The 13,146-nt window shown below is 31.4% G+C and overlaps 1 protein-coding gene across 1 annotated transcript in view; it reads left to right on the plus strand.

Annotated features, from left to right (window-relative positions):
* Positions 1-8,645, plus strand: part of LOC106686779 (cyclin-dependent kinase 17) — a gene marked incomplete in the record, with an annotated part of 35,944 nt that extends 27,299 nt beyond the window's left edge. Inside the window, 2 exon segments of the mRNA XM_067046921.1 lie at positions 1,528-1,618; positions 6,944-8,645. Coding sequence (XP_066903022.1) covers positions 1,528-1,618; positions 6,944-7,038 — 186 coding nt within the window.
* Between the last annotated feature and the right edge of the window lie 4,501 nt (positions 8,646-13,146).

A 13,146-nucleotide genomic window follows, 5' to 3' on the forward strand; every position in this document is an offset into this window, starting at 1 on the left:
TATTTGTGAAAGAACAAAATGTTTTTAAAAACCAAGCTACCTTCTTAATTATGTACAGAATAGAAGATATCATATTTAAAAAGACATTTCTCTGTTGAAAAACAAAAAAAGAAAAACTCAGAAATTTTTTTCTTGCTTCTGCATAACCTTTTCCTAACAATGATATACAGCTTGTATCATTTTTAAAAAGATCATTCCGATATTTATAACTAACTTTTACAACCTATGATTTAAGACCCAAGTGGCAATGCACGTATATTGATATTTTATAGTGTGCTGTCTTTTATAATTTTATGTTGTATTTCATCATATTTTTTTTTTTTTTATCTGTTCACCATCTAATCTTTAGATTGTCTAATTTTCTTGTTTCTCAGAAAAGATTTGTAGACTAAGGTCTAGATCAGTTCTTTAGTTTAGTTACAGTAGTCAGATTGTCTGCTTTTTTTGTTTTAGTTAATTTTGAACTATACTTAGCTAGCTACTTAGCAAAGACCTGACTTTTTATGTAATAATTTCCCAATCTAAAACTTATATTGCATGATTCAATGAGAGATCGATAGGAAAGTCCAAGCAGTCCCTATTTTAAGTTGTTGACAAGTTTCAAGCAGGTATCATGTTCAATAAGTTCTCAAAAAATAAAAATGTGGCTATGTTCTTGGAAGTTATTCAATGCACTTTCAACGTTATGTTGCCCGCTATTAAATTCTTTGTGTACTCTATTCTGGTACATTGTAATATCCTGTGCCTTCAAATGAATGAAAATTTCAAGAGTTTTATTAGTAAAAATTTGACTTATGATTATGCATGGTGCAACAGATGAATATACCGCCTGCTTGGTTATGGTTGGACTGGAAAACTTAGTGCAGTTGCTAAGCAATCCATTTCCATACTCCTTACAAACCAAATATCAATCTTTCACTCCATTATCTATAGCTAAGCAAAATAATAAAATTACTATTTGTATTTGATTCTCCCTCGTATAATCTAATGCTTTTTATATTTTAGGGATGATGTAATCTGTGTTGTAGTTGTTTCTCTGTAAAAGGTAATTTCAGTTAAATGTTGTTTGGTTCATTGAAGGTTTCCTTTGTTCCCTACTTGTTTTCACAGATTGAGTTCTTGGTATATTCTGATGATCTTTCAACGGATTAATGGACTCTTTCAAACCTTGAGCGAGCTCAGAATCTCATCGTTCTATGTTAGTCTGGTAGAATTTCAGGCATTTTTCCTATCCTGAAAAAAATTGTATTTTTGCCTTCTGATAACCTAAACGTTGGGTATCATAATTCTCAATCCTAATATCCTCATCGAGGACTACTGCCTGATTGCTGTTTCTTCTGCTCAATTATATAATAACATAGCTAATGATATTCTCTTATAAAAATATTATTTATTTATTTTTCATCTTCATTCTGAGATACAAGATAATCCCTTATGTTTTCAAAAGTTATGTCTTCTATATATTTTAATAATTTATAATATATATTGTGATATGTATTTATTTTTTTTTATTTTTTTTTATTTTAGTATGAAGCTAAGGATAGGGTTTCTGCTAGTGATGCAATGAAATTTTCATACTTTAATTCCTTAGGGCCAGAAGTTCACAAGCTTGCAGATAGTAAGTATTTCTTTACAAATAAATAATTATTTGATTTCTTCTCTGTGATTGTTAGCATGTTTTAAAACTGAATGAATGTCTTGAAAACATGATTTTGTTTTAAAGGTTATTAAAAGTTTCAATTCCATCTTTTAAACATGTCTGTATTAAAGAAGGTTCATGTTCTATACATCAAGCTGGTTATTGTTTACCAAACTTAATTTTATTTTTTTATTATCTTGTACATTAAATTCAATTTTTCTGTCTTGTTTACCCTGAGAACTCATAAATTTATTTTTCAATCCTCTTAAATTATTTGTATCATCTGAAAAAATTAAAGATGGTCTAGATGGAGTGATTTTCTGTACATACATCGATAAATTATGGTTAAACACTGATATAATGAATAGGTCAGGTTTTAGAGTCCTCTCCAGATGCAATTTGAACTTTCATACCTTAAATTTAGATGTTCATTTTATTAATTTATGGTCTTCCATTAGAAACTGAGCTATTGCTATTGACAAATATTCTAATGGTCTATAGCAGTGGTACTGAACCTTTTTTTTCATAGGGGCCACAAACAAGTGTTAGTAACAGTGTTGCAGGCTGCAAAAAAATAAACAAATAAAAAAAATTAGGTAATAATCTCTTAGGTTTTCATCATGAACGGATTCATCAGTTATATTTTAACATTTTTTTGTTATTTCCACACGTTTTAAACATGTTACGTGGTCACAAGCAATTGTTTAATTCAAATTATTTAGGTGTTAATAAAAAAAACAATTCAGAATTAATAAACTTATTACTGTGATGAAAAATGTTTAGATCAGGTCCATTTATTGACATGATTTAGTATTAACTCCATTTATTAACCTGGTAAAATAATTTAAAATACATAAATTTAAATATTATAGTTTATTTAATGGTTCTAATTTACTACCTATTATTCTCTCTCGGTACATAAATAGCAGTAGAAAGTCTGTCTCGTTCGCTCGATATAGAACTAAAGAAGCCCAATACAACACATTGCTAATCCAAACACTTAATTATTTTTTTATTATTTACTTATTATTTCTCAAAATACTAAAATGATTTGTTGCCGTGATACAATCTGACATCTCATGTAAATTAAAAATAAATGAATAAATCGCTGTATATTATGGCAAATTACCATAACAATAGTAGCACTGCATACTGCAGCACAGTAGTGTTGTATAGGACCTATTTACTCAGCGTGCTCTCGATTCTTCTAATGGGCACAAAATTCAAAATGATTTAAAATGAAGTAACACCAGATGGGCCAACAACAAAATACCGGTGGGCTGGAGGTTGAGTATAGCAGGTCTCTACCTACCTCTTCAGCTATTTCATGGATTGCACCATTTCCTTTCCTCCAATTGACACATAAGTTCCTAGTTTTCTTCCTCATTCTCCTTCCCCCATAATTCAACTGTGGCTCTGTTTGGCTGTGGTCTCTGATGAGAATTGAGAATTGAGTACAGAATACAACTAATCATGAACTGTTTTCATCTTTGTTACCTCAAATCATCCCTGTGTATCTTATCTTTACATCAAGATAGTTATATCAAGTTGGCTCTTCCTCTTCATCCACAGATATTTCCTTTACTCAATTTAATGCTCATCACCCTACTCATATTTACTCTCTCCTTAAATTCAAATCTTCTATCAATTCACAGCACACAAACTCTTTTTGACCTTTATACATCATCCCCCAGAATTACAGCATTTCAGTGTTCCTTTCTCTTCTACTTTGCTTGTTAATTTTCCCTTTAAACCATTATTATGATAAAAAATTCAAACCTATGGTTACTAAAATGTTTGTTATGCACTTTTTTTGTTGATATATATTTATTTTGTTGATTAATACCTTCCAATACATCCTAATACTGTTCAAAATACCACCACACAATATACTAGAGATTCATATAGATTAAAATTCAATATTAAAATAAAAAAATGATTGGAGAAGTTTGTCGGGGGGGTGCGGTCAGCAAAGAACAACATAAATAAACGAAACTATATTTATTTATTTTATGCCGACATTTCGACCTGAGTTTCAGGTCTTCATCAGGGCTATAGAACAAAAGAGATAACAAAAACATTCAGAGAAACATAAAATTGAAAAGGAATAGTGTACAAACAAATTTGGAATTATACAAAATAGTGAATTGAATAGTACAAAAAAAAAAATTTTTTTTAATTCATTGATAATCTTGGAATTTGATGGTAGTAGATTGAAAACAGTGAAAGATGAAATATAATATGATGTAGGTAAGAAGATATGTATAATATAAGATATGCAAGTAGTGTATAAAAAAAAAGACCTTTCTTTCACCCGATCTTTCCTTAGTTCGCATGATGACATTATTATCAGCAAAGCCGACAAAAGAAACAAGACTGTCATTATGAACTTCTCCGACTACAATGAAAAAATGACACAACTCCTATCCGATCATTCCACATACAACATTACGTCCCGTGACCCTACACCTTCATTAAAAACAACCTTTAACAAACATCTTAAAGATCTCTTATAATTCAGTTGCCCCCCGTTTTTATGGTCTTCCCAAAATTCACAAACCTAATACCTCCCTCCGTCCGATCACTTCTAATATCAATTCCCCGCCATTAAACTTAGTAAATACCTACTGCCCTCTTTACAAGCTCTCAGCCATGACAATTCATACGACATTTACAACTCTTTTCACCTCCGCGATCAATTATTAGACCTCACCATTCCAGACCACTACATTCTCACTTCCTTTGATGTTGAAAGTTTATTTACCAATATCTCCATAGATAAAGTTCTAATTTTATTAAATAAATCAAAAATTGGATACAAATTTTTAATTTATTTAATAAATAATTACCTTGTCTCAAGAAATTGAAATAATATAATTAAAGTCCTAATTTTAGTAGAATCCAACTGGTCCACCATTGAACCACATACTTCCCTAGACTTTTCTTCTTACCTCAAGTCTCTCCAACTTTGTTGTGAATCCGGCTACCTCACATTCCAGGGTCAATTTTTTTAACAAATTTCAGGCTTGGCTATGGGTAATCCCTTAGCCCCCGATCTTTCCAATATCGTACTTAACGATTTACTAAACTCCGTTATCCCACAGTTCTCTAATGACATCATTTTTATTAAAAAATATGTTGACGACCTCCTCTTAATACTGAATCCTAATAAAATCACCGATATCTTACTTGTCTTCAATTCCTACCATCCCCACTTACGTTTTACAGTTGAATCAGAAACAAACTATTCGCTACCATTTCTTGACTTCCTCATCATAAAAAACACCAATAATAGTATATCCACTGAATGATGCACAAAACCAACTTACTCAGGAAGACTTTTAAATGATCACTCCCAACATCCCTACCATCAAAAACTAAACACAGCCAAACATCTTATTCATCGTGGTTTTTCCCTCTCTGATTCCCAATTTCTTGACAATAACTATCTCCGCATTAAACAAATTCTCTTAAGCAACAACTTCCCTCCAAAAATCATCGACAAACTCTTTTACAATTATAAAAACCGTACCCCATCTACACAAAATTCCCTGCAATATTTTTCCATTCCCCTATACAGATCTTTTACCTTACATCCCCTTTCTTAGAGATAACATTCATAAACAATTACGTTCCTCCATCCCTAACCTCCGCCTAGCCTTCAAAGCCCATAACAACTGGTTTTATGTTTTTCTTTTAAACTATAACTTGACTTTTTTATCATTGGTATTTCATATCAACTGTTGTGTCATAACGGTCTTTCTTGACAGTTACGTTTCTATCTGCCTGACGTAACGTCTGCCTGTAGCTCTCTGTTGAGCCTTTCTTTAAAATCATAAATCAATCAGTTGCAGACCTACCTTCTACGGCATATCGTGAGTCTCCTTTCTCGTTCTCATATTTGTTACATTATTCTTTTCCCATTCTCCATATTCTACCTTTTTCCTATTGTGTGTGTGTTTGTGTATATATATACACACACATATATATTTATATTTTTAAGTATAGGTATATAAGTTAATACACACACTGTAATTCAGATATAAGCCACTCACTATTTTTCATTGTCTGTCATATTGTTCAATTTGTAGATTCAATTTATTTATTTATTTATTTTTTCAGTTTTTTAGACACTACTTGCATATCTTATATTATACATATCTTCTTACCTACATTATATTATATTTCATCTTTCACTGTTTTCAATCTACTACCAAAGAATTCCATGATTATTAATCAATTAAATTTTTTTTTTGTTCTATTCAATTATCAGTTATCAATTTTTATCATTTATGATTCAATTCAATATTTTGTATAATTCCAAATTTGTTTGTATACTATTCCTTTTCAATTTTATGTTTCTCTGAATGTTTTTATTATCTCTTTTGTTCTATAGCCCCGATGAAGACCTGAAACTCAGGTCGAAACGTCTGCATAAAATAAATAAATATAGTTTTGTTTATTTATGTTGTTCTTTGCTGACCGCACCCCCCCCCCCCCCCCGACAAACTTATCCAATCATTAATCTACGGTCAACTATCTAGACCTCATTATTAAAATAAAAGGAAGATGGGGTCCAGTTGCAGACAGAGAAAAACTCAAGTAGTCGTAATGCTAATTGCTATTGAGCCAACCTTTCGCCTCACGTTGCAAGGCTTCATCAGGGCTAAAAAAATTGGAAGATATGTTATGGATGGACCCATATTATCTTTAAAATATAAACTTTACCCTGAAGGTAGTGAAAAATGGGTCCATAACATATCTTCCACTTTTTATAGCCCAGATGAAGAACTGCAACCTGGGGCGAAATGTTGGCTCATAATAAATAGCATTACGACTATTCGAGTTTTTCTCTGACCGTGCCTGGACCATCTTCATTTTATTATTACACACCAATCAGTGATCTTCCAGGAAATTCATGTATACTTTTTTCTCAACCCCGAATTATGTTACCTGCTTCTTGTAAATATACATAGGTAAGATATCACAGTGAATTTAAGTGGGTTTGTAAAGTTATTAAAGTTTATAACGAATGAATTACTGAAAGGGTAATCAGTGCTAATCCAATGTGTAAGCATTTTAGGGTTCAACAAAAACTAGAAAGGAAGATTGTGCTAGTTCTGAACTTGAAAATTTGGGTTTCGGTGAAATTCAGTGTGCAGAGAATTTTAGGCTAGGACTACTGATATTATTGACTTCAAACCTCCGTGTTCACTAAGCCTTTTATTGGTTTAGATAGTTTATTTATTTATGTACTTACATATATATTGCTATTTTTAATCCAATGTTATTTTACTGTTTTAGCTGCATCAATATTTTCTGTTCCTGGTATTCAGCTGAGTCCTGATCCATGCATTCCAAAAAATTCTAAAAGTAGACGGCAAAGTCTTCTTCTCTGAAAAAGGCAGTATATGTAGGTGTTTCTGAGGATTTTGTAACATGTGTTAGATTAACACGAAGTACACCTACATATAATACACTTTTAGTGATTTGTTGTTGGATTAAAATTTACTAGGTTCATACTTAATGTGCCTCAACTATTTTTATAGTCATTATTTTTTAGTTTTCTCAAGTGTAGAAAATTGTTTAAAAGTAAACATATTTCTTTACTAACTTTTATAATAGCATTTCAATTTTGATATGCTATTTTTACTGGTAATTATCCCACAAAAACTTGAATTTTATGGGATGCCTTGTGATGTTGTCGCCATATAAAGTAAAGTATTATTTTCTTAACATTTATGTAATGTGATATTTAAAAGAAGGGAGGAGATATGAGTTATTTGAACTGTATATAATTAAAGTGCTAGCAGATTTGTTGCTTTTGCAACAAAAATAATTTTAATTGCACTTAATGTTTGTTTTTTGTTTATTTATTTTATTTTATTATCATTTTTTGTTTTTTGTGATCACATATTCTGTTATTTCACTGTTTAATATGGACTACAAATTTATATCTGTTCTGAATTTAAAGTGTACATACTAATGTTCTGAGTGTGATCATAATTGTACTTTTGTTGTGTTCAAATACAATTTAGTTCATATATTATTGTTCTGGTTGTTTGAATATTCAGTTTATTGATTATATATTTTATGTAATACTCTATTACAAAATTTGAATCAGACATTTTCCACTGCAAAACATTTGTGAAAATCCTTGGAATGTTATATATTTTTTTATGTTAATTGAATTAAGATCATTATTTACATATATGTTGTTTTTAAGTTATATATTTACTGTATATGTCATTTATTTTAATGTTCGGAGTTTTTGTAATTATTTAGTTAGTTAATTTCCTTTATTGTTTTGTAGATATGAATTGATTTTTATTAATGTTTTATTATAAGACTGATACTTCTGTTTTAATTAAATTTGTATCTTTTGAAGTATACACTACTATGAATTTACCATTTTTTAATACACTGCCAATGCAGATGCAAAGATTAGATATGTGCCATTTAGAAGATTTTCTTATCCATGACTTTGATTCATTGTAGTTAATATGAATCACCCAGGGTATTCTGCTAAATGTAATTCAGTAATCCATGATCTGAGAACAGTAATTCAGTTGTATAAGTACAAAGTACTATTTAAAATTCTTGAAATCATATTCCGAATCTTCAGTATTTTTTTAAACTGTATTATTTTAATTTATTTTTTTTTTTGTTTGTGATCAATAAAGCATTGAACATAAATAATTTTTCCCATCGAATGTTTTAATTAATATCCCAAATTTCATTTATTTACAAATGTGTTATGTTTTCTTTGTGTAAATATGTAGGAATAATATTTTTGTAAATCCTGTATATATAGAGTGCTGTCTGTATTATACCTAACGGAAATGTTTCTTTGTTGATACGTGTGAATTTATACTTATAGGACCAAGAGAATTCAAGTATCATATTAACTGATATTCTCTTTCATTCCTTCCACCTAAATAAATTATGATAATGTATTTAATAACTCTCTTTTCTAATCAAATAAAGTGAAATTTAATTAAAGTAACTTTTATTTCCTTTTGCCACTTTTGTGAATCATTCTTTTAGCTACGGTCATATCTTTCATTTTTATTAATTTTATTATATATATATATTGTTTTTTGCATCAAATGTTTAAGTAGTAATCCTATTTTGTGGGTTCTTGAATTTTTTATAATTCCTAAAAATTATTATTATTGTATATATATTAATGTATATGTGTTATTATTTTGTGTTGGGTAAAAAAAACATTGTTTTTAAATTAAAATTTAATGTGTTACAAAAAAATTTATCTCAGTAACTTTCGTTTGATTTCATTTCAAAGCTATCGTCAAGGTTTATTTGAGTCAAAGTTATCATCTTTTAATATAGGACTTTTTCCCAATCCTGAATTTCTTAATGATAATATAGTTGAACCTTTTAGCCTCAACCTTTTCATTAATTTGTTTCTCATCACAAATGTTTCAGCCAACCTGACAATTATAAAGGATAATCTGTTTGTTTGATTTACAGCTTTAATTTTTAACATCACTTATTGAATCATTATTAATCATAAACAACATACCATAAATTTAAAACTCATAAGCCTCATATCCACTCTAAAATTATTGTTGTCTATTATGCCCTAGTCTCGTTTAACATAGTTACTTAATCTATTAAATCAAACTTAATCAGGGAAATTAAATTAATATTTATTAACTTCCCACATTTGACATGTAATTGCCATACTTTTGTCACCTACATCATTTATTATTAATTTTTTGTTGAAAATTATATATAATATAATCATAAGGTGAATTTTTTTAAAATTGATTTTTATATTATTAAACTTTTAGAATCTATGTTTACAAACTTTTCCTCTTCCCTCTTAAGAAGAGTTGATAATATAACTAGTAACGCAGGTTACTAAAATGTTTAAACATTTTCTCTAAGAAATATCAACAGATTTGATTTTTTTTACTCTGATTTATTGAAAATGTTAGTAACACTTCACTATTGACTCGTATAAACTGTAGAAATCAAAATTTTATCAGCATTTTGGTTAAAACTGGAAATGTTAATTACATCTAGCAATTGATAATAGCAAAGATAGGCATTGAAATTTTATTACCGTTCTACTATAATAATTTGTCTGGTAATATTTCGGGTATTAATGCACCTTAATTCTTACTACAGTTTAAGGTCATGTAGAACATTTCCGTTTTTCTATATGTTGTAACACTTATTCTGCAAACATGTTGAATGAATAATACCAAGCAATCAGATGAGAAGGGCATAAACAAAATATTTCAGTATGAGTTGTAGTTCAGTATACTTACTGCACATTAGTTTCACTAGCACATAGTGAGGCTAAAAATGTGTACAGGGTGTATACTAGGCAAGGAATAGTAAAAGTTAAGAATGCTGTTATTAATTAAAATCATTGTTTATCACTGTAAATTAACAAGCTTATGAAGTAATTGTCTTCATTTATTGCCTCATAATATTTTAGAATTGATTATATATTGATGTATATATTATATTAGTAGCAATCTTTAGTGAAGGATAAGGCACATTGTGAGGACATTAATCCCATGGATCCTCACCAGGTATCTGTTGAATGTAAGCCATTAGTGGAGTAGAGAAGGATATAATAACTAGGGACTGAAAGAAATTCATTAGAATTATTAGTAAGAAAGTTGAACTGAAACTGAAAATAATATGGTGGTTATTGGATGTTCTTACTTCGCGAATAGAATGAAATAGTTGGCAGGGAGTACAGCGTAGTATAGTGTATAGAACTGGATTTATGTAAGGCTTTTAAAGTTAACATCAGTAAATTATAATGTAATAATGGAGTTATAATCAACCCATCTGACCATAGTATAAGGAGATCTAGGTACTCATTCAGCTTTATGCATCTTGGAGTACAAAGGTGCAAATATAACTCATGAATACAACCAAGGATTCACTAAAGGGAAGAATATATATGGTGGGAAACCATAAAATTATTTGACCAGATATGCACATTTCCATGACTGAATCCCCTCCTTTCACTCTCCCTGATTTACATCCCATTTGGATTGTTCTAATGAGATTTTCAGTCTAATCTGGTAGCATCAGCTATCGTCGGATTTTCAGTAATGAAACCATTCTTTTATAAAGCAATGATTTAAGTCATGATATGCAGAAAAAATTAGAAGCTGGCATTGGTTGCCTATCTAACAATAATTTCGGAAAGATATGGTTTGATAACTGTATCAGGTAGGGAAGACATTTTCAATCATGAAGGGTGTTTTTAGCAGAAGCAGAAACCTATGAGAGTAGTCCTGGTTAACAAATACTCTAAATTTCTGCAGAAAGATTTTCAAAGGAAGAACAAATTTGAGATTGTTAATTTGGTAGAGATTAGTTTGTAATATCATTGCTGTTCTTTAAAAGGGTTAGTTCAACAAATTGGGTACTTGCCAATTTTTTTTGTAGATTATTTTTACTAAGATAATCTTTGTTACCAACTCCTTTAAATAAGTGAAGCACTATCAAGAATATTCCTAAAAATATTGTAGGTTTTCCATAAAAGGATTTTCCAGGTAAGGAAAAGTACACAACATATTCATCTGAAATTGGGTACTTAAAAATCAGACTTGCTGAACTATTGTTCTGCTGTTGAGGGAAATAACCTACCATGCAAAATCCCAACGGATACCTTTCAGTGGAAATCGGGCATAAATACAACTAAGTCTGAAGATTTAGGTTGTAAACCACCACATCAGAAACATAATTCGGTTGGTCTAATTCGTAAATACTGAAAATTGTTCGATTCGCTCGTTTTTCATAACAATGACTATACTTAAATGATTTATTTAGGTATTAGCCCCTCCAATCAGATCCCTATTCCAATCACCTTTGCTGGTTCTACAAATCTCATGCAGTCTAACACGTCTCCTCTGTCAACCTCGGGCTGCAGCACAATTAGCTGAAAGTAATTGTATCTTTCTTTCTTCCTTTTTTTTTTTTTTTTTTAATATCTTATCTTGCATTGCTGCCACACGGAGTTATGTTGCAGTTTTGTAGTACGCATGCCAATGTTGCTCAGAACCCTTTTATCAATCTTTATTCATTCATTAAATAAATATGTGGTGTAGCCCAGTGCTTGGTTAGGCATTTTACTGATGGAGCTGCGCCTTATACACTGGCATTGTTCCGGTCCACCGCATCCGTTCGGGCGCTTCCTCCGATCCATTTTTTTAAAATTTCTAATCCTTAACTGCTCGTTTATTTATTCTGTTTCCTTAGATGGTGGCTCACCGATGCTGGTTGATCAAGGTAAATTGAGTTGTGCCCACCACCTTTTCCATCCGTAGAAAAATTCTTTGAAGGAGGGAAAGTTCTCCCATCTGACAAGAGAAGTCTGTCTCGGCGAGAGTAAAGATTGCAGTTCGGGTTTCCTCGATAGCCCGGTTCGATGTCCATCATTATCAGTGCACTTTACTATACTTCTTCCGCTATATCAGGGACTCCACAAGTGGGGTACAGCGGGTCAATCTCCGTGCCGTGAACCCATTTCGCCTGCAAGTTTGATTGGACTATGTGGAAAAACTTCCTCATTGTGGACCCTTTCTGGCTAACCGGTCTTGGTTCATTCCATTGTTCTATGAAATCCTCCCTGATGACTTACTTCCATTGATTATAATTCTCGCCAATTATGAGCTCCTCCGGTAACGTCCAATGTCCCTGCGTCTTCACATTATACTTCAGAGTATCCTCTTTGTGGTCGAGTTCCAAGAGCATAGGCCCAGCCAGTATCTGCATCACCTGGTAGGACACCGTTCCGAATGTGCTCGTGACTCTAAGCAGAGCCAGTTTCCTTTTTAAACTCTGTGTGAGGTTTTGGCTTCACGCAATGGATGCGTACCTCAGGATATCCGAGAGAACACCTTTGTAAATGGTCGTTGTCGTAGGGTATCTGGTTCCCCAGAAAGCACACCCTATTAAGTTTAATCCATTCATTGAAACAATCACTCTACTTCTCATGTATTCCAGGTGAGGGATGATGTTGAAGATTCTTCTTATTCTTACTCCAAGATATTTTACTTCCTCAAGTAGTATAATTCTCTGGCCTTGTTAATCAAGGGTTATATAGTGAGTTCTGTCAGTGGAGCCTCTGAACTTGGTGGCTTTACTCAGTTTTCTACTCACGCACTGCTCTTGCAAGATTGGCGCTCCTTTCCGCTGGAGTCTTCATTCTGGCTCGACTATCCTCGGACACAATGACTGCCGGATTGTCAACATACGCCGTAGCAATGAATCACTGGTTCACCAGCCCCTCCTCCCTCCTCGCAGGTACTGATAAGCTTCTACAGGCTAAGATATTATATTGCTTTTAGGATTTTATTGTTCACGTAAACTTAAGATACCTACCTACAATATAATACAACATATATTGTATTATCTAGAATATAATATTTTTGAAGGATTCAGTGTTTTAACTATTGACATCCTAGTCAGTAAATCTATCCTTTTGATCATAATAGTCTTCATTATATCTT

Source organism: Halyomorpha halys, unplaced genomic scaffold (assembly GCF_000696795.3).
Source record: "Halyomorpha halys isolate HHAL.00 unplaced genomic scaffold, Hhal_1.1 Scaffold36.1, whole genome shotgun sequence".
Taxonomy (NCBI): domain Eukaryota; kingdom Metazoa; phylum Arthropoda; class Insecta; order Hemiptera; family Pentatomidae; genus Halyomorpha; species Halyomorpha halys.